Raw genomic sequence first — 22,672 nt, forward strand, 5'->3', positions numbered from 1 at the left:
GATGGACGGGTAGATGCTGGGTGGGTGGATGGATGGATGATGGATGGATGGGTGGATGGATGGGTGGATGGGTGGATGGATGGATGGATGGATGGGTGGACAGATGGGTGGACAGATGGGTGGATGGACAGATGAGTGGATGGAGGGGTAGATGCTGGATGGATGGATGGATAGATGGATAGGTGGATAGATGGGTGGGTGGGTGGGTAGATGGATGGGTGGATAGATGGATGGGTGCATGGGTGGGTGGATGGGTGGATGGATAGATGGATGGGAGGATGGATGGGTGGATAGATGGATGGGTGCATGGGTGGGTGGATGGGTGGATGGATAGATGGATGGGAGAATGGATGATGGATGGATGGGTTGGTGGATGAGTGGGTGGACAGATACATGGATATATGGGTGGCAGAATGATGTGTGGAAGGATGGATAGGTGCAGAGATGCATGGATGGGAGAAGGGATGTATGGATAGATGAATGCATGCATGCTTGGACGGGTGGTGCATGGACAGGCAGATATGATAGCTACGTGGACAGGCATACCATGGAGGCATGGCGAGGGGCAGACGGACAGATGTGCAGGTGGCTGGCTGGATGGGTGGATAGAGCATCACTCTACCCATTCTGTCAAATAAAAAATTTTTTTTTCATATGTTATAACACTTCAAAATTATTTCAACCCTGATGGCCTCCTTCCCTAGACTGCAGGTGACTAAAGTTGTAGAAATAAGCACGGTGGTGTTTTCTTTAATATCTCTTTCTCAGGCACAATGTGAAGTAGTTTAATAGAACATCTCTAACCCCCACATAGCCAAGGAGAGAAGCACCATGGATCCAGCTCGCAGATGAAGACAGCAAGGCTCAGAGGTTCTTCCTGCTGTCTAGAACTACACAGCCAGGGTCAGCAGACCTGGGCTGGAGCTCAGGCCCATTGGCCCCACCCTGCTCCCCTGCCACCCACCTCTGGGCCTTGAAGCCTGGTGCCTCCGCTCCTCTGGTCCCAGGCCGCAGGCTGGGAATCCGGAAGCATGATTTCCCTTTGACACTGCCCTCTAATGACTTGGCACCTGTTCCAGACACCAGGAGACCCCGCTGCAGAAACAAGGTGGGCCAGAACTTCCCTCCTGAGGATGGGGCGGCAGCTGATGGAGCCAGAGAGGTTGCAGCAAGGGTGGGCCATAACCTGCTCCTGCCTATAGGTGGTCCTGCCTCATAGGACAGAGACTGTCAGGGGACATCCAACTCCCTGTGGACATCTCTAAGTGGCTTCCATGCAAAGGAAAAGTTCTGGCCAGGGGAGAGGGCGACGGGCGCAGTGGTGTCCAGGGCTGCGGGGGGGGGTTCATGGAAAGGAGCCCCCACCCTCAGCCCTCGGCCCTTGGCCTGCTTCAGCACTCTGTGACTGCTTCCAGGGATGAACCTTTCCAACGGGAAAGGGCCTGCTTCCAGGCAAGTGCTGCCTAATCTCCTCCTAGAAAGTTGCCAAGTTCTCTCTCATTGTTGCATTGTCTGGAAGGCGAGAAGAACAGGCTGGGGAGCACTGTGGCGACACGGCCATGCCCAAGTGCCCTTCCGGGCCAGCTTCTGGGGGACAACAGCATAGCCGGGGGGGGGGGGGGCGGAAAGGGCTCTGCCTCCAGCTTCCAGTAAGAACGGAACTGACTCTGTGCTGCCTGGGGTCTGTCCCCCTGGGGGAGGCTCAGGGTTGTGGGGAGGAGCCCCCAAGGGCCACCTGATACCATGCCCAGTTCTGGCAAGAGCCTCAGGACGTGTCCACCAGGCCAGGCATGTACCTCGGTAGCCAGCGGGCTCTGGCACAGTAAAAGATGAGAGAGGGGGACTGGGAGAAAAGCATGACGAAGAGGTCCCTTCCGCAGCCAGGGTCCTAACGACACGGCATTAGAACAACGAACCGGCCCAGCATCTGGAAGGCCGGCACACGCCCAGGGTAGGAGCCAGGGTGCCCCTGTCTGGCCACCGGCCCTGTAGCAGCCTGTCATCTTGTGCCAGAATGCCTGCTTAGCCTTCCTAGAGCCACCTGGTTGGCTCCTGGGGTCTCCGTAAGGCACCAATGCAAATTCTGACAGAGGAGGTGCCTGGCACGGTGGTGCACCCCTGCTGCCCTGCACTCTGGGCAGCAGGGGCAGGGGGTCAGAAGCTGGAGCCCGTCCTGGAGACAGCAAGAGCCTTTCTCTAAATTAAGGGGGGGGGATTTCACAAAGGGCCAGGGACGTAGCTCAGTGTGTAGACCCTGAGGGCCATCTCCAGTACCAAAAAATAAAAATAAAAAAAGGACAAGGCAGGCCCTGAGACAGAGGGAGGAAGAAGTGAAGAGGAGAGGGACATACAGAGAGGTGGGGAGGGTTACAGTGAGAGCGGGGGGGAAAGAAACTACATGGGAAGCACTGGAGGAGAGGAGCAAGAAAGGAGAGGGGAGGGGAGGAGAAAGGAGGGGAGGGCGGGGGGGGGAGAGGAGATGGAGAAGGTGTCAGAGACAGGAGAACAAAAGCACGGGAGAGGATCACCTGACAGCAGCAGCGACCAAGACCAAGACCACACTGCACCGGGTCTGCTGGGATCAAAGAGCCCCTGACATCACCCCTGGAGGGAGCACAGGGGACCTTGCTGGGAGTGGCTGGACCATGAGCTTGCAGGGAAAAGTCCTCCAGGGGCATCCATGACCATGGTCCTGTTGTGCCGGCCACTGGGCACTCGCCGGCTAAGGATGCCCATTTAGTGAGACGGAATAGCCACGTCTGGGGGCCTCTCTGCCCTCTCTGCCCCCCTCCTCCAGCTAGGTGCACCCTGTGGCCCACCACTCTGCTGGGACAGGCAGGCTCTGCCCCTGGCTTCCACAGTGGCTGTCCCCGACACCAGGGCTTGGGCCCTGACAGCGAGTGTTACACACACATCAAGGATCCTGCTATGTGTCACAAAGTGTGGGCCAGATCGGTCCTGGAGAGGTGGCCCAGCTCCCCTGGGATAACAGCCATGCACAGGACTGGGCAGCCCCACAAGGACACCCGTGGGTGGGCACTGTGGGAGTTGTGGTCTCCCTAGTTCCTCCTGCACTCTCCTCTTCTCTGCTTCCTCTCTCCCTGCCTCGGCCCTCAGGCCACATACTGGGGGACAGGCCAGACCCCACCACATCAGGCCATCCAGTTAAAAGGACACTCAGGAGCCGGCCAGCAATGCATGTTCCTCACAGCCTTCCGCTGTCCCCAGGATGGGCAATGCTGCAGCCTTCCTGGAGGCGGGGCAGCCCCCTTTCGTCTCCAAAGCAAGGGACCCTATCGAAGGCACCCAGGAGGAGGCCCAGGGCCCCCTCATCGGTTGAATGAGAATCTCCCTCCAACCTCCCTGTCACTCAGAAATCTACCCTGCTCTGTCCTGAAACGGCACTGATGTGTCGGGCATCCCTCCATCCCTTCAGAGCTTTCAGTGGCTCCCTACTGCCCTCGGGATATGTCTGAGGCGTTCTTTGGCTAAGATGGAGTAAGTGACCTGGACAGGTCACAGCCCTTGAACACCACCTCTGTGCTCTCCCAGCCACGGTGAATTCTCAATCCCCACATTCAGGCTCTGCCCCGAGTGTGACCCCCACCCGTACTCCTACTCACCCCTCAGGACCCTGCTCAGGCACCACATCCCCGCACAGCCCACTCTGGCACGGGGCCTGAGTGTGTCACTGCTGCTCTGGGCTCTGGTCCTCCTGGGTTTAAGCTCAGCCTCCCCGAGAATGAGGATGGGCAGGAAGAGAAGAGACTTGGGAAGGGGTCTCCTCCGTCTCTGCACCAGCTCAGCTGCCACCCGCCCATGCAGGGGCCTGAGGGGGCGGGGGCAGCAGGTGCGAGGGAGAGTGGTCAATGGGAGGGGTGGGTAAGGAAAGATGGCCAGGACAGGGGCCTGGAAGACAGAGAGGACAGAAGTGTCAAGAGGACAGACGGGGCAGGCGTGGTGACCCCAGAGAAGCATGAAGAGCGATCTTCCTAGAAGATGCCCAACGTGGAGCCGCCTTCTGAAGGAGGCTGTAGGGCGCATCTCCCTGGAAACAGGGCCAGCAAGGACACGCCCCCAAGCAAAGGCCAACGCCATGCACCCCTCTCCTGCACGCCAAGTGGGGTGAGCTTCCTTTGGCCCGGGGGTTTCTAGTGTAGGGTTCCCCAGGATTGGGGTGCCCTGGTGTCCACACCAACAGATCAATTCTACACTGACCCACCTCCCAGAGGGCTTGCAGCGGCCTTGGGTCATGGACTCTGCGGCCCAGGGTCAAGAATGGGCAGGATCCAGGGAGCATCCTAGGGGTGAGTGGGATCAGAATGGCTGTTCTCGAGGCTTCATAGAGGCAGGGGAAGGAAAAGGGGCACCCGCATCTGCAAGAAGTCTATGTACGCATCTCAGGGTGGCCAAGACCCCCCCTTGTGGCTTGTGCACTGTGTGAGGCAGTCCTGCCCCTTGGTGAAGCCATGCCCAGAAGCCAGCCAGGTGATGGGGAAGAGAAGCTGAACAGCACTGACCTGCGATCCGGAACCCTCTCCTGGGCTTCCCAGGAGCTGCCAGAGTCACGGCCTCAGCCCTAGTTGCACCTCCGAGCAGAACTACATGTGCGTCTTTCTAACTGAAAGTCCTGACCAAGATACACAGAAGGCAGAGCTTCTTTTCAAGAGAGGGGCCTTGCTGTCACCAGTCCCCTAAGACAAAATCACAAGGAGTGGCCACCTTCCTCCCTCTGTGTGTCCCAGCCTCCCACTGCTGAGCAGAGTTGCTCATCACACTGAAGGGTGCTACCAGAGATACACAGGAGATGGGGGGCGGGCACACCGCCGAAGTCCAGTACCTGCACGCTTCCACCTTCTCTCCAGGAAGCCCTGGCTTGTACTTCTCTCTCTTTCTTTCTTTCTTTCTTTCTTTCTTTCTTTCTTTCTTTCTTTCTTTCTTTCTTTCTTTCTTTCTCTCCTTCCTTCCTTCCTTCCTTCCTTCCTTCCTTCCTTCCTTCCTTCCTTCCTTCCTTCTTTTTTGAGACAAGGTCTCACTTTGTAGCCCAGGCTGGCCTTGAACTCATGATGATCCTCCTGCCTCAGCCTCTGAGTGCTGGGTCACAGTGTCTGCCATACAATGGGCTGGTTTGTGGCTTTGTTATCCCGGGAGTCAACAACCTTCCCCCTGGCGACGACACCTGCCCCCTGGGGATCCCATGGGTGGCAGGAGCAAGTGCTCAGTCATGCATTTACCCTACCTGCAGCAGGACGGTACCCCCGGGGATGGTGAGCTGTAAACAGTACTTCGGGGCATTCTCCCAGGACAGCAGCTGCACGTCCTCGATGGCGCTGTAGGAGACCGAGTTCTCCATGTACCCAGTGGGCTGCAACGAGAGAAGAGGAGAGAGAGAGGCAAGGTTAGGAGGGCAGACATGGCACCATGGAGGGGGGGAACCCCAGAAATGCTGCCCCCAGTGCTCCACAGGAGACCCTAGGTGAAGGGAGCCTCAGGACCCTGGCTGGAGCCAGGGCCGAGGGGAGGGTCTTGGGGGATTCATCCTGTACTCAGAGGTACAGTGTGGGGACACAGCAGGGACAAGCACTGGGGGTCAGTGTCTCTGCCATCTGCAGGGCACAGCATGTACACAGCAGGAACCCAGCGGTCGCTCACCAGACGAGGCCCTTTGTCCCTCTCGGAAAGCGGCAGCAGCTCCGCTGGCCTCCCAGACATGCATCTGTCACCCAGCGCCCAGTGGGGCTCCCAGCACGCTCCACAGCTCCCATGCTGTCCACTGAGGGTGCTATGCCGCTGTCCTGCTCTCATCCCCAAGGGCACCATCCTTCTCTGTGGGAGCCCCCTCCAGGATTCACTGCGCCTCCGGCACTGGGCAAAGGAAATGTAAAGCCCCTGGCCTGAGGAGCTGGCTTCCCTCGGGTGATGCACGTGCGACCCCCACGAGGCTTTCCCACTTCTTTACCCGTCTGCCCATGTTGAGATGGGGGATGGGCAACAGGGCTGACAGCTTACGCTCCCTCAACCTTCCTGATGTGATCGGTCGCGGGGGACTGACCCACGGAACTTCCTTGCTTCAGTCACGGTATTTATTGAGCTCTTACTACATCTCAGGGCTCAGGATGGGTACAGAGAACAGGGCAGGCGCGTGCAGACAACAAGGCGACACCCAAGTGAACAAATCAAGTCTGCCACGGCTGGAGCACAGCAGGGGCTTCAGCCGATTCGACAGCATCACTAGGTGGCTGGAACATGACACAGGAGAAGGGTGGCAGGAGAGGTTCTGAGGTCCTGCAGGAGGAGGTGGCAAGTTCGCCCGCCCCAGCCACCAAGCCGGGCGGCCACAGCATCCTCAGGCCCCTTAGGCAGCACACAGCAATACCCACGGCCCAAGCCTGCTGTGCTCCTGGCCCCCTGCACTGTGACTCAGCCCCACAGTACCTGGTCCCGAGCACCCCAGGGGCCTGTGGGAACCTCCCCTCCTCCTGCTCTATGGACCACCGAGGGCCTAACACTCAGAGTGACTGTCATTTCCTGTTTCACAAATAAAGGAACACATGAACACCTTGCTAAAATAAAACACCCTCATGCGAATTACCTGGAGTCACGACCCACAACTCACCGGAAGGTGCCTCCTGTGTTGTTATTTTTAACTACATTTGAAATTCCTCCTTTAGGAGCTGCGGTGGTAGCTCAGGAGGCCCTGCTTGCAGGGCTCCTTCTCCCTAGGCTGAGGCCCTGAGTTTTTGATTCTCACAAATGCTGGAGGAGGGGCTGAGATACAGCCTCTGTGGTTTTTTTTTTTTTTTTTTTTTTTTTTTTTTTTTGTCTTTTTGAGACAGGATCTCACTATGCAGTTTAGGCTGGCCTTGAGTTCATTCTACAGCCCAGGCTGGTCTTGAACTTGCAATGATCCTCCTGCCTTGTCTCCCAAGTGCTGCTTTTACAGGTGTGAGCCACCATGCCTGGCTTTGTGCATTTAGAAAGTTGGCTGGCCACAAAGATTCAGGGACAGAAAAACCTTCTCTATATGGGTGAGGTGGTGCACACCTGTCACGCCAGCACTCTGGGAGGCTGAGGCAGGAAGATTTCAAGTTCAAGCCCAGTGTGGGCAACTGAGTGATTTAAAAATTTAAAAGAGGCTGAGATGTAGCTCCGGGGGAAGATCCTGGATTCAATCACCAGTACTGCAAAAGAATACTCCCCATACACACACACCCTACATCTCTGCTTCTGACAGCCACTGTAGGGACCCCCAGAATGTCCAGAGCAGATACAGGCAGCCCTGGGTCTTTCCATTTCTACAGCAATGGGCTGAAAGCATCAACCTTCTGGGAGGCTGAGACACCGAGGCTGACGCTGCACCTGGCCTCTTCCTGCTCCTCGGGACCCTCCAGGGCTGCTTGAAAGCAGCCTGATCAGAGTTTACAGCGAGGCTTGTGGGGAAAGGACTGGGTGTCAATAATCACATATTGTTTTTAAAAAACACTCGCTGGGGCTGGGGAGATGGCTCAGTGGTCTAAAGCACCTACTTAGAACAAGCTTAGCAAAGCACAGGGACTGCGGTTCAATCCCCCAGCACCACATGCCAGCCAGCCCCGCCCCCTGGTGGGCTGAGCTGGCCACACACACACACACACACACACACACACACAAATAAATAAATAAAATTAAAAATAAATAAATAAAATATGTGGGGGCTGGAGAGATGGCTCAGTGGAATAAGCGCTTCCCTGGCAAGCGCAAGGGCCTGAGTTCAATCCCCAGTTCTCCAAAAAAAATAAATAAATAAATAAAAATAAATAAAATAAAAAAATAAAAAACACTCACTGCATCCTAGCTCTTAGAAAAGGCATGTGGCCCAAAACTAGAGTGATGAGACCTGTGACCAAGCCACCGACTGTCCTGGAGCACGGAGTGAATGCCCCTCTGCGAGCCCTATTCCCCCAACCACAGGGTACAAATTCACTGAATAGAAACAGAGGGAGCGAGGCCCTGGGAGACAGGTCAGCGGCGCAGCCTGCCTGGCAAGCACAAGGCCCTGAGTTCGATTCCCAGTACCAAAAAGAAGGAATGAAACAGTAGAGAAGAGGACTTGTCCCAAGGCGCCTGGAACCCACCCAGCAGCCCACTGAGACAAACCAGTGTGAAAAGCGAGCCTTACCTCCGGGGTCTCCCACCCATCACCCAAGTCCAACCCTGAGAAAGAATTCAGACGAGGCCGAGGCAGACAGGGCACAGAATACCACCTGGGATCACTGGGGTGGAGGAGCACCCCAGAGCCTGCCCGAGCAAGCCAGAAATCTCACGTGGGATCCAGGACAGAAAGAGGACACGGTAGGGAACTAAGCGACAGAAGCTGGCGTGGGCTGGTGGAGCAGGACACCGGCCGGTGGTGTCGCCAAGCGCAGCACACAGTGCTGGTTATCAAGAGGCCAAGAAGGGGCAGGCGGGGACTCTGTCTTCTGTGTCACTGTTCAGTCCCTCTAAAAATGTTCTAGGATAAATACTAATTAAGAAAACTCCAAACTGGATATGGTGGTGCCCTCCTGTAACCCCAGCCCTCTGGGAGGCTGAGGCAGGAGGGTTGCAAGCTCAGGTCCAGCAACTTAGGGAGACCTTGTCTCAAACCAAAAAATAAAACAGAGCTAGGGATACAGCTCAGTGCAAAGGCTCTGGGTTCAACTCCTTGTACCAAATCAAACCAAACAGTAACAACGAACCCTCCTCTGTGGCCTGTGTGACGCCACTGTTGCTGGGCAGGGAAGTGTGGAGAAGCCTTCACCCCCACCCAAGGTGGCTGGGCCCTGGCCGCACTGTGGCCCTGCAGCCCTACTGTCCCTGGAGCTCTCACACCGCAGGGACATCACAGAACCCGGGTAATTGATTACCTGGTAATCTGAGCACAGTGGCCAGACTATCAGAGATTCCTGCCTGAGACAGGAGGCCACATGAGATTAAAAGAACAATCAGAATCTCCTCCCTGAGAGACTGAGATATCTGGCTCTAAGAAGTGTTTTTTGGAGAATGAGTAGATTACAGATTTCTCCACAGGTAAGCGCAGACGGTGCCATTCTGCTTAAATGCCATCCTGGGAAACAGCGGAGCCCACTCAGATCATGGCTGCTGCAGCTGGGGGTGGCGAGGGGATGAGTCCCCAAGGGCAGGCAGAGCTGGGGCGGCGACAGCGACACTCCCTCCCGCCGTAGTGGCGGCTCCCACTACAAAACTCCGCGCTCTGCGCACACGGTTAACGGGAGGGATCTGACTATGTAAATTACAACTCCAACCTGACTAAAAAAGGCAATGCGTGGATTCGGAGGATAATTTGGAAGGTGATGAATAGAATATCAAATCGTTCAGAAAAAAACTGCCTTGAGATCACTGGTGAGTGCCTCAGCGCCGCGCTTCCCATCTTTAACACAGATCCCTGACAGTACAACACGAAATAAAATGAGGAGCAAAATGATAGAGATTAGAAGGGAGGAAGGGCTTCCACAGAGCAAAAGGGAGCAGGAGACTGGGGGAGCGGGGAAGGGGGCGAAAGGAATGAAAATGTGTTACGTATGTGAATGGCTCACCACGAGGAAGGGGGTCGCTGAGAACAGGTACAATGAAAGAGCAGGACAAAAATCACAAGATGTGTGATTTGGGGGCGCCTCTGCATATGGCTTCCTATGGCACCCCACATGTGGCACTGTGGTCCCCAGGATCATCATTTCAGTGGCTGCAGAACATTCCGCCACTGTTTATATGATCTCTGCCCTGCCCCCACCCCACCCCCACCCCACTGTGTTTCATTGCATGCTACTATAAACAACTCTGCAGCGAACATCCTTGTGAAACATGTTTTTCTACCCTATATTTAGGATTATTTCCTTAGGCCGCATTCCCAGAAATGGAATTACTGGGACAAAGGGTAAGAGCATATTTTACACTATTGCCAAATTGCCCTCATTACAGAGATATTACAGGGAACTGGGGGCCCCGGACGGTGCCAAGGGCCCAGCGTCCTTGGCCATCAGCTTGAATGGGTCCTGCTCAAGGTCACACGCAAACCAGGCAGCTCTGGGATGCACACTGGGCACCCGATCTGGCCACCCTGTGTGGGCCATGGAGACACTGGTGCCCACCATCTGGGGCCGTGGTTTGTGGGGATACTGCCTTCCAGCAGGAGCCAGGACAGGTCAGGGCCCTGCCTTGGTCCTACAGCTCTGGCTAAGTTGGGGTGGGGGGTACACTGTGAGGCCCCAGAGGGAACACCCCTGCCCCTGTTCACAGGATGAGCTGGCCAGGTGGCGTTCAACTTCTGGCTTAGAGCTAGAGCAGAGGCAGCCTAGGGACCTGAGAGTGTCACCTGGTTCCCCAAGCCTTTGGAGCTGACACTCCCAATAGGGCATCTCCCCAGACTCCCTGTCACAGAGAGCAGGGATGGGGGATGGCCCCCTCCTCCCAAAAGTGACCCCCAACCCTGATGCTCCCTCAAACTAGGCTCAGCTTCCAACCCCCAAGGCTTCCGGGAGCAGCTCCTCCTCCCGCCCAAGCCTATCTGCTGTTTCCATGGGGATCTCTGCAACTCAGTGTGAATCACGGCAAGGACAAATCCAAGACGGGGCTGACTCAGGCGCACGTCCCAGCCTGGGGAGGGGTGAGGGGCTCCCAGACCCCAAAAAGAGAAGCCCATCTGGGAAGCCCCTGCATGAGCTCTTTGGAGGCTGTGCCGGTGGGAGCCAGAAAAATCCTTCCCGGCCGGGGATGGTCTGAAAACAGCAGGGTGTCCCATGGTGGCCCTGGCAGCTGGCTGGGTGGGCCATTGCAGGGAAGAGTGTCCTCTCCACGCGTGGCAGTTGTCTGAGTCACTGTGCAGGGAAACCCACACTTTATGGCGGCTTCCCCGCAGTACCACTTGGCAGGGGCCCCGCGGCAGGCTGGGGGGTGGGGGGAGCTCTGATCCTCACTGAAACCGAGACAAAACTCACGCACCACACTAACTGTCCACCGTGCACAAAGGTACAGCTCAGTGGCACCAGGTACACTCAGGATGCAGCGCAGCTCCCTGTTTCCCATCACCTCAAAGGAGCCCCGCACCTGTTCTGCTCCAGCTGTCCCTCCCGGCCTGTCTCCACACAGCAGCCTTCATCTCGTAGACCCGCCACCACTCCTGGCTGTGTCATCCCCATGGACTCGCCTGGCACCCCGAGCGTAACCAGCCGTGTCTGGAATCAGTGCAGCTGAACTGGCCCTGGCACACGGCCGCCCTGCGCTCGCTCCCACCCTGCAGGACACCTGGCTGCTTCCATGCAGCCATTCCTGAGAAGCACTCACACTTGTCTTTTGGCACGTGCAGGGGACACCTGCTTGTCATGGCCACCTCACCATGCCCCATCATGCACAGGGCCAGGTACCTCGCAGGTGCGCACATGGCCAGCACCCTGTGAGGAGCTTTTGGCCCCTTACTTCACCTGACTGCACACAAAGCTGGGCCAGACCCAGGCACAAAACCTCAAGGCCTCCTGCACCCTCCCTGCGTCCATAAACCCAAAGGAGGAGTCAGCCTGCTCTGTGGCCCAGGGCCGGGGACAGCCACTTGTTGGAGCTGAGTGTGGGCTCAATTAAAGCTCGCAGTGACAAAATCTCAGTGAGAGAAACACAGCCACCCTGTGTCTTCAGTCTTCTCAGTGACGAAGCTCTTCATAACGTAAGTGGATCCTCGTGGCCAGCATCACTTCCGGTGATGACAGAGGCGCCTGCTTCTGTACTGCCTGATGCGCAGGTGCCTCCTGGGCTGCCTTCTGGGCTCTTCCAACACGCTGAGGGCCAGCCAGGAGCTGCACCATATAGTGATATAACTTTCGCTTGTTTTGGTTTAAACAGCCACTTGTGGTGAGAAGCCACCCTACTCATCAGCTCCACTTTTGTCTCCGAATGCCTTCAGGGCAGGTTGAGTCCTGGGGATCAACCACAGCAACCTGAGCCTGACTGCTTTGTTGAAGCAGCCACTTAAAGAACTGAGCTAAGGGGCAGGCCCCCAGCTCCACTTTAGAGGAAACGCCACGTTTAGCTGGCAAGGATCAGGACGCTTTTTCTTACACAAGGACTGAGCCAGGCTCTCCACATGCAGCCACATTCCCCGCCCTGCTTAATCTTTAAATTTCAAGACAAGGTCTTGATAAGTTGCCCAGGCTAAGCTCAAACTCGAAATCTTCCTGCCTCGGCCTCCAGGAAGGAGTCAGTTTTTTAAAAGACCTTCGTTAGGGGATTAGTTTCGCCTTCACAACCAGCCCTGACAGCAGCATTAGTGCTGAGTCCCCACAGGCGATAGAGCTGAGAATAGCAAAGAAAAGGCAAGGTGCTTGTGCCAGTCCTCCGGGACACTCCTGGGACACCAACTGCCGGCTCGGGGCTGAAGTCACAGCCATTCATCCAGATGGGTTTATTTTAACAAATCTTAGGTTCTAGAACAGACCTCAGGCTCTACTATCTGCTGGCTGGTTGGCCTGAGCCCGTCTGTGTCTTGATGTCGCCCCCTGTGAAAGGCGGGTTCATCAAATCTACATGAAGACAACAGGACAGTAACAACCACTGGAGAGGAGGTGGAGAAACTGGAGCTAGGGGCAGGTCGGGCAGCACAGTCATTCTGGAAAACAGGCCAGCAGTTTGTCAAGAGCTAGCGATCACCCAGCCCCTCCGCTCCTGAGTGTGTCGCTAAGACAGCTGCAAATACATGGTGGCGCCAAAACTTGCCAGCAAATATGCAAGACAGCACTGCTCGTGAGGGCCTCCAAGTGGGAACAAACAAACGCTTTGGAAAGCAAGGTCTAGTCACAGAGTAGAATACTAGCCAGTCATAAAAAAGAATGACACACAAGGGCCAGCGAGATAGCCCGGCAGCATAAGTGCCTACCTTGCAAGCACAAGGTCATGAGTTTGATCCCTAGTACCACACGCGCGTGTGCACACACACACACACACACACACACGAATGACATATGGCCCCTGCACTACAGTGTAAAGCCACAATGCTGAGTCAAAGAGCCAGATACAATAGACCACAGACCGTCTGACTCCATGGATGTGAAGTGCCCAGGACAGGCTAATCCAGAGACAGACAGTAGATTGTGGTTGTCGGGTGGGGAAGGGGGACCAGGAAGTGGGGACGGCTGCTAATGGGGATGGGGTGGCTTTGGGCGATGACAGAACCGTGCTAGAATTAGTGGAGCTAGCCCCGCAATCTTGCAAACAGACAAACAAATTACACCCTTTAAGGGGGGAATCTTGCGCTATGGGAATCACATTCTAGCCCACAGCAAGGTAACCCCAAGCCCATCTTGAGGGGAGCCTGTGGAGAGCAACTAGACAGGGCCACACATGCAGCACGCTTGGCAAGCACAGTGCTTAATAACAGGTTTCTGTGGCGCTGTCGCCGTCACCCCAGGGGGTCACTCAGTGCGGTGGAGCAGGTGGCCCGCAGGGTGGCAGGGACCGACCGGGTAGGGCTAGCTTAGCGCCCAGCCTGGCCGGCCCCCACAGGAGCAGCTTCTCTGGAGGGGCATTTTTTAGTCTCAGAGGAGGAAAGGGGGCTCGGTTGAGGTTTTGCCAAGTCCCACCACCCATCACGGTTCTGCCAGTGGCCGGGGGTCGGTCCTGGGTGACGCAGTGGGGCTGGCAGAGGGACAGACCCTGCAGCCAGGCCCTCCAGGGGCCTGAGAAGGGACAGCCATGGTGTGGGGTCACCAAGGGTGGGCAGACTGGCAAGGGCTGCCCCGGGGCCCATGGGGGGCTCATTAATCACAGGTCCAGATATGGCAGCTGCCTCCTTTTATGGCCAAGTGGCCCAAGAAGTTTAGTAACAGAGTAAAGGACTGCTGTCTCCATGCCTGACCCTCCAAGCCTGGTCACCTCTGTGGGATTCCCATGCTTGTGGGAAGGATGGCAGATGGGTCCCAGGGGAACAGCAGCTGGCATCTATGCCACTGGCTACCTCAGCCTTGGAGCAGCTGATAGAGCGACTCAGAGGTGTCCCAAAGTCAACATTTGAGTCCACAGCCAATGAGATGGAACACGTCCCATGCCAGCCACACTGGGCTGCTGTAGGCTCCATCACTGATGCCTCTCAAGGACCAGGATGCATGCTGCCAGAGTTCCCTCTGCAGGTAAGGCAGTGGGAGGCTCAGGCCATGAGATGCAGGCCCGGGCCACTGCTGGCTAGGGGAAAGGCCACGTCAGTGTCAGGGCCTTTGATGCTGAGGCCATATCCTTATCCTCTGAAACACGTCCTTGCTGCCTCTGCCAGATGTGAACCTCAGAGCCAGGGAAACTTCGCTGTACGGAGAGAGCGACATGTACACAGGTGACCACGGTACAGTGTGGCACCACTGTCATCAAGGCAGGCCAGGTCCAGAGGGCTGGCGAGGCGGAAGGCACCCTCAGGAACTGTGGGGAAGGCTGCTCAGAGGCTACCTTTAAGCTGGGCCACACCAGGGGTCACCGGGCAGTCCAGGTGAGGGGGCTGCTGTTCATATGCTTGTACAACTTTGGGGGGGGAGTTCCTGGGTCTTGGGGTAATGTGCCCATCCTTGAGTCCAGGAGGCATACATTTGGGGAATTCTGGGGTGTTTATGAAATCAGCACCCCTGCTGGGATGCAGCCTCCAGGATGAGGAGCCCTGAGGTGAGACACACACGGATCTGTTTTTTCACAGCAAGGAGTCACACAGCCTTCACAGAGGCTGCCATGCACCTGCGGCAGCCATGGCACCGTGCTCAGCACTGGACCCAGCACCCCGAGGAGAAGGCGGCATGAGCTGAACGTCTCGGCCTTTCAGATCTGTGCTTGTGACCGACGGTCCTCCTGGACACGCTTCACGCGAGCCCCACAGAAAGCGAGCCTGCTCCCATGCCGGGAGCTCAAAGCTGCGGGTCGCAAGCCACAGCTGCACTTCACATTCCATCGTGTGACCTTCAGAGTCACAAGCCCGTCTCACACATATCCGCATCCCCGAGAGGCTCCAGACCTGAGGACACCAGACCGGAACATGGCTTTGCAGAGCACACACTTCAAAAATATGCCCAGCTGGCTGGGGAGATGGCTCAGTGGAAGAAGCACTTCCCTGACAAGCACAAGGGCCTGAGTTCAATCCCCAGTTTGGCCAAAAAAAAAAAAAAAAAGAAAAGAAAAAGAAAAAAGAAAAAAGAAAAGAAAAGAAATGCGCAGCTGATGGTGGCGCCTGGCTCGGGGAAGGATGTGGCTGTGACAGTGAGGGAGGAGTGTACCCTGCTCTGGGCTCTCTCAGCCCAGGGGATCTGGACTTCGAATCCTTTCTCTTTGCTGGCAACAGCTATCTGCATGCCATGAGTTGCCAAGGATGGGGACCTGTGATTTTATCCGTCACCATAGCTCGGATCCTGAGTAACCTGGGGCAGACATCTTTCTGCGGACCCCAAAGAGGGACCTAGGAGGTGGGGATCACTATGACCTCACTGCACAGCTCCGAAACCGAGGCCCAGGAAGAGAACTAACTTTCTCTAAGTCAGGCTGCAAGGTATGAACAAAGCCAGGCTTGGGACCTGCTAGGATTAAAACTACAAGTCAGCAAACATTTCTGCAAGTGTGGGGGAATTCTGATGGCTCCATGGGGCACGCGGTGCCTGTCCTAATGACCCCAAAGGAGCCGCTGGACTGTGAAAGCTGCCACACACAACACATGAATGGCAGTGGCTATGTTCCAATAAAACTTTATTTATAAAGGTAAGTGCTGGCTGGGTTTGACCTAAACCATGGAAGAAGTACAAAGTAGGTGATGAACGCGTGAATGGGAGCACCTGAGTGGAATGTCTTCTTTCCTTGCCTTCATTCCAGGGTGACTTTAGAGGGACAAGTGATGCTTGACTGGATGCAGGGGTGGCTGACTGACCCAGCTATTTGTGGCCTCTAGCAGACTCCGTCTTGCTGAGGACCTCTGTCTTGACACTTCTCTTCTGAGGACTACTAAGGTCTGGCCTTACCCTAACCCCAAATTCTGCAGAAACAGAGACAAGTTTTGCAGCCATTTCCCAGAAGACAAATTTAGGGGAAAGTCCCATCAGCCACACGGGTTCCCCTTTTCCCAGGGTCGCCCATATCCACTTTGGAGGGAGGAAGCTACTGGACATGACTCAGAAGTGACCCCTGAGGCCAAGCTGGGTGGCACATGCATGTAAAATCTCAGCACTTGGGAGGCTGAGGCAGGAGGCTGGTGAATCTGGGCAACTTTGCCAGACTCTGTCTCAAAATACAGAACCAAGACAAGCAGCGACCCTGGAGGCCAGGGGCAGGTGGGCCACACTCCCCTCTTCTCTTTGATCTGACGGGTGAGAGGCTCTGAGAGAGCGCATTCCAGCAGCGCAGGCTTCTAGAAAGTACCAGAAAGAAAGTACAAAAGGACGGAGTACAGAGGGAGGAAAGAACAAAAAGGACATTTTGTCTCCAAAGTTGGAGGAAACTGAAGCTCAGGGAGCCACAGCATCCCCAGGGCCACGCAGATGCCCCTTCCCCAAGGCCCCTGACATAGTGGCCCACACACTGCCCACAGACCGAGAAGAACGCCCGTGCAGGTGTCCATACCCGCAGCACCACCATGCTCACACGGACGCTATGGCGATGAAGAGTAGTGTGTCGGAAAGCGGGCCACACTGCGACTGTGGAAGGCTCTCCAGGGCATGCTGGGCACTTCCTCAAGCCTCAATGGGACAGGCAGCCCCTCAGGGGGGTCAGGAAACCCTTCTCACTTTAGCTTTGCTCCACAGGCTGGGCCCCAGCTAGAGATAGCAGTGCTGGCAACCTTGGGGTCCTGATCTGTGAAATGGAACGAAGACAGAACCTGGCTGCTGGGTCCTGAAGGAAGGGACGTGGATGATCTACCCGGCACACAGCAATGGCACACCACTGTCGGCATTGAGGGTGAACTGCGGGCCACAGCCAGCCCTGTCCCCAGCCATGCGGAATTCCCCAGAGCAGGGGACACCAAAGGGAAATGGCAGAACACTCAGGGTGCTAAAGGATGGCGTGCGTGAGAAAGCAAGTGAGGCAGGAAGTATGGCCAGGAAGGCCCAGGGCACACTGGGGCAGGGCACTTGCCCCGCACAGGGGAGGCCCTGGGCTCCGCCTCTAGCACCCAAACGAAGAGCAGAAGGGAAACTGGCATTGGGCACCCCAGCCACACAACATCCTAGGAAAAGTGGGTGCCACTGGGCCCTGTCTAGAGTGGTCAGAGAACCACAAGGAGCAGCCATTCACTATTTCCTGAGGTGGCCACACTGCCACTTGAGGGACAGAGGTGCCCTCCCCAAATGACCAGGAACGCTCTGCCCCCCAGAAGGCCGGGAGATGCAGAGACAAAATCAGTCAGCTGGAAGCAGGCGGGGTCAGAAAGTTCTGGAAAAGGACTCACCCCTTCTGATCCCCAGTCTAGCTCCACAGCTCATCCACCCCACCACCTAGCCTCCGGGAGCTCTGGGAGCCTTGGCTTTGTCACTGGTAAAATGGGAATGAGAACAGTGTCTGTCCCAAAGGGTTCCAAGATGGTTATGGTTATGATGGCCTGTGTCAACTTGGGAGACAAAGGATTTTTTCTTTTTTTGCAGTGCTGGTGGTGGAATCCTGAGCTGAGCCTCACACACACCGTGCAAGCTCTGTGCTGCTGAGCTGTGTGACACAGGGTTTTAGGAAGCTGTCCGCAACTATTAAAATTCTAGCAAACAAAATATAACACGCGGCGGTGGTAGCAAAGCTATTTAAGAACTGCGACGGCAAAGAAGGCCTGCAGGGGACAGTGTGACTGTCCAGGTGGGTTCCAGGGTCTTCCGCATCCAAAGGCCCTTGACCCTCCCCACAGGTCTCAGAACAATACCATGAAGCTGCCATGACTCCAGCGAACAGAATACCTGGTACCAGAGGACAAAAACCAACCAGCCCCACAGACGTGACCCTCACAGGTCTGTTCCTGACATTTCCAAAAACTGGGGAAACGCCTTGGGGATCCCAGAAGGCTTTAAAAGGACACCCACAATTCTGGAATCCTGGCCTTCCTCCTTTCCTCCTTTCCCCACACAGGCAGCTCCCTGCTCCAGCTGAGCATGTGCAAAAAGAAAAAAATCTTGTCTGTAATCTCTCCCCGTTGGGACCCAAGTGCTGTGCGGGGCAGCAAGGCGCCTCCAGAACAGGAGGGTGCTGTGGGTATACGTGCCGAGGCGAACTCCGCTGTGCAGCCTTTCAAGACATCGTCGGCATATCTAATATCTGAACTGGGTTTTGAAGGATAACTAGGAGTTTATCAGGCAGAGACAGAGGTTGAGAGAGATGACTCAGAAAGACGGATTTGATCCAAGTTGGGGACCTTAAGCACCAGGGTGCAGGGCCTGCGATCCCAGGGGGTCGGGGGCAGCTAAGGCGGGTGGGGCTCTCAGGGTCCACGGACACAGATCCCCCATGCAAGAGAAAACACAGAGGTGCAGGCAGGCGAGGGGGCGTCGCAGCGAGCCCCGAGGCCCACTGCAGCCAGGGCCGCCATCCTCTGTCTCTGCCCCTGAGCCTCGAGCCACCGTTGCTGCTGCGGTCCCAGGAGCCGCGAGCTGCGTGTCGTGCTCCTGTGGGTTCTTCTCCTAGGGAACACGGCTAAGGTGTCCTTCTGTACCTCGTCTATAAGAAGCCTTTCTGCATCTTGTGCTATCGAGCAGCTCTCAAGGCGGATTCTTCTGCCTCCACCTCACTGCAGTCCCCAAGGACCACCTCCGAACGAGGCTGGCTGACCAGATCCCAAATTCAGCTCAGGTGTAGGGCAGGCCCATTGCGCGCAGGAAGCCCTGACACCTCGGAACACCCCAAGCCCTTTCTGGAGAAAGAGCAGTGGCTCGAGCAGAAGACAGCGTGACAGGTTACAACAGCAGAGGCAGGCTGTAGCCAGCCAAGGCAGGCCCAGGAGGCGACCAGCAGGCCCAGCCAGCCCACACCACCCTTGGACACCAGGAACCTGAAGGGCCAAGACCAACCAGCAACGGGTCAAGGGACACCATCCTGCAATTCTGTGGCGGGCTGTGAACTTCCCTGTGAAAGTGGCTGGATTTGTGGTGACACACACCAAGGCCTGGGGAAGCATGGAGACGGCACACGACAACAGGGCCAGGCACAGCGGCCTGCCAGTGCTGAAGCCCCCCGTACGTGGGCAGAGCCCAGACACTGGGTGGGTGGCAGCAGCAGCGACCAGGGACCATGGTGTGGACGGGGGACACTATTGTACCATACACCATGGAACCGGCACTTTCAAATGCCTTTGGACTTGACCTCAAGTTTTAAAAGTCCAATGTGAATGCAAGGGTTCCGAGAACTTCCTGGTGCCAGCGGGGACGCTCACATCCGAAGCCTCTGTCCTGCCTGAGGTCCTCAAAGAGAGGGTCCCAGGCTGGACGGCAAAAGAAGGACGCTTGAAAGGACCAGATCCTGGACAGCAAGTCGCTGGCTGACAGCAGTCACCTGCTGGCAACTGAGGTGACAGATGGGGCCACGAAGGAGCAGAGCCGTTTCTGCGACGGTAGTGGCGTCGGTCTCCCTCGTGGGGTGAGCCGAAGCCTATGCCAGGCGCACGGTGCCACTGATCTATGATGCCAGTCTACTCACACCACGCATGGCCTCAGCGACGCCCCCGCCCCTCCAGGAAGCCCAGGCTCTTCTTCTGTCCGGGGAAGGTGGCTTTAGCCACGCATACAAACATTGCCGTACGTGCACTTGGCTGAAATAAATAATCTCAGAGCTGGATTAAGAGTCTGTCTCCTGAGCTCCGGGCCTGCCGTTTATTCAATCATCAAATATTTACTGAGTGCTTCCTGTGTGACAGAGGAACTGCCAGTGTACTCCAGGTACTGGGGACATAGCCTTCGGCATGACAGACAAGAGCCTTTCCTTCATGGAGTGCTGTGGGGGGCGGCTTTGTGACAAAGATGAACCCCCTCTCCCGTGGGGTCCCTCTCGCCTCAGGCCTGCTTATCCATAGGCTGGCAAGGTCACCTTTAGCTTCCTTGCTGAGCTCAGCAGCTTACCCCAGCTGGCCATGGTGTCATACACCAGTAATCTCAGCACTCTGGGAGGCTGAGGCAGGAGAATGAGTAGTCTGAGCCTGGCCTGGGCCACTCAGCAACTTAGCCAGACCCTGCCTTCAAAATCAATCAATCAATCAATCAATCAATCAATCAAGTACTCTCAACACTGCACCTTGACCCTTGACCCTACCCTGCCTGGGGTCAGGCCTGCTGCTTCCTTCCCTTGTGACTTACCACAGCCCTTTCTCCTCTCTTCCTCCTTTCCTTCTGGAATTTTCTGTTCCCCCTCTGGACTTCCTGCCCTGCCTGTCACCCTATCCTCAGGACTGGATGCAGTCTGGGGAGTCAGGGTGATTTCTCGGCCCAGGGATGGACGAGCCTGCTTTGCCAGCACAAAAAACTCACTTGCGTCCCTGCCTCTGGGTTAATCAAGCAGCCTCTCAAGGGCCCTGAGATGCTCTGGTCCTTCCTGGAGCCAGGGGACCTAAAATGTCTTAGTGGAGACCGGGAAGAAAGGATCTGGACCCAAAGAAAGGAAGCTGTGTCTCCCAACAGCCTCTTCATGGTGACCTGGAGAGGGACCGCCAGCTGCCCTCTGTCATATCCACTCTGTGTGGCCCTGAGCTCCAGGGCTTCCAGAGATTTATTTCTACGAAGCAGGAACTGGGCACTGCGGGGAGGGAATTCCCAGTTAGCCTGGGACAGCCGCCCCACGAGCAGTGAGAACAGCCAGTGGCGGGGCCTGCAGGGTCACCAGGCAGAGCCTCCTGGGTTCTGTCAGGACCACAGTGGGGGTGGGGTGGGCACAGCCCCGGCCCAGGGTCAGGTTCTGGTGACGCAGGGATGGGACGTTCACACAGACCCCACTGCTGCCATCCACGGGGAGACAAAGTGGCCCGGCAGCCGGATGTTGGCAGGAACCCGGGAACAATTCTGTCTTTCACCACAGGTCAGGCGGCCAAGGCCAGGGGCAGTGCCAGCCAGAGCTCACCCTGTGTGCGCCAGGGCCTCAGAACCCGGATGATCTTAGACAAGAGCCCCTTCTTTCCGGGCTTTCTGGAGGCCAGGAGACAGCGCCCTTTGCTCTTCCTCGCTGGCATGACTATTGTGGGGAGCACCGTCCACTGCATGCCGGCAGGAGACAGCTGCAGGGCCCTGCATGTGTGTCCATGTGTCGTGTGTGGCATCTTCAGTCTCCAAGTTCTCCTGTTTCCCGAGACTCGGGCCGTTGGGCAGAGCTTCCTGAGGACAGCGAGCGTCTGGTCACAAAGGTCCCTGACTTCCTCCGACTGCTGCTCCTGCACAGGCAGGAGACAGCAGCCAGATCCCCTGCTGAGAGCTCCGCACATGCTGGCCACCCCCTCACTCCTCCCTGGGGGCTGGGTTGGGCTGCAACTGTCCCGTTTGCGTTTGCGCACAAGTGGCCTTGGAACCACAGGCTTCCTCTCTGTACTAACAGCGAGGTCCAGGATGGTCAAAGCCAGGGCCCTGCAGCTGGGAAACCAGGGTGCAGCTAAGGGTCACTCATGCCTGCGGGGCAGCCCTTTGGTCCTCTGATCCTGAGGGACCCACCCCAATGCCCTCTGATGAGTGGTTCTTTAAAGTGTCCCTTGACCCACTCAGGCTCAGACTGCACCCTGCCCAGAAGAACAGGCCTGTGGCACACACATCCCAGGGTGACCTCCTGGGAGGAGGCCAAGCACACTGGGTCCTCACGTGTAGGGAGGAGCCCCAGGTTTTTGGGAGGAGGTGAGGGGGGGCTCCCTGGCTCCCCTTAGCTCAAAGTCCTGATGTGATCACCCTAGGCCTCTCTCAGCTGCCCCTTCGGCCTGAGCCCAGGGTGTTCATGTGAGGGTCAAATGTGACACTACTCCTAAGACACGAAGCCCAGTCACTCCCCACCTGGGTGTGCACACCCAAAGGCACTGAAAACATGACTCAAATATTTGCACAAGAGTGCTGAGGGCAGGTTACGCGCATGAGCTGAAAGGTGGAAAGCCCCCAAGCGTGCTGGGACAGAGGACAGATAACAGATCTAGTAAACACGGAGGGATACCAAGAGCCAGCAGCCATGGGAAGGACCGAAGCCCCCTGCATGCGTGGCCCTCACAACCATGACCTTGTGACACAGGCCAGACCCTTGGGCCACACGAGGGTTCTCCCAACACCCGGCGAACCACAGACAGGCCAGCATGGGGCTGTGGAGCCGAAGAAGGGACGGCAGTGACGGTTAATGGCCCGGGGTTCCTTTGGGGACGGTGAAGTCTGTGGTGAGAGGGTGGTGGATGACACTGCCAGTGTCCTAAGTGCCACTGCACCACTGGCTTAAAAACAGGCAGTTCCATAGGAGGTAAATTTTATAATTGTAGAAATGGAAAAGTCCCACTTTCGCCCAGGGCCCCAGAGCCAAGAGGCCCAGAGCGTGCCTGTCTCCACCCTACCCAACGCTTTGTGGGCCCATTATGCCTCGTTTTTAAGTGGCAGAACTGTTTTTGCAGATGAAGTCTCTGCCTAAGGCCCCAGAGGGTGAGACTTCAGCAGGCAACCCAGCGAGGTGGCCTCGGGCCCAGGCTGCATCCCTGTGTCCCCTGTGGTCTCCCTAAGTCTGC

At 56.6% G+C, this 22,672-nt stretch overlaps 1 protein-coding gene across 2 annotated transcripts in view; it reads right to left on the bottom strand.

Moving 5' to 3' along the window:
• Window positions 1-22,672, bottom strand: part of Cmip (c-Maf inducing protein) — a 190,752-nt gene that overhangs the window by 77,764 nt on the left and 90,316 nt on the right. For both annotated transcript variants that reach the window (XM_004625758.2, XM_023709149.1), the window contains exon 2: window positions 5,240-5,365. In XM_004625758.2, coding sequence (XP_004625815.1) covers window positions 5,240-5,365 — 126 coding nt within the window. The remainder of the gene's footprint in view (window positions 1-5,239; window positions 5,366-22,672) is intronic.

Source organism: Octodon degus, unplaced genomic scaffold (assembly GCF_000260255.1).
Source record: "Octodon degus isolate 3935 unplaced genomic scaffold, OctDeg1.0 scaffold00011, whole genome shotgun sequence".
NCBI classification, from domain to species: Eukaryota; Metazoa; Chordata; class Mammalia; order Rodentia; family Octodontidae; genus Octodon; species Octodon degus.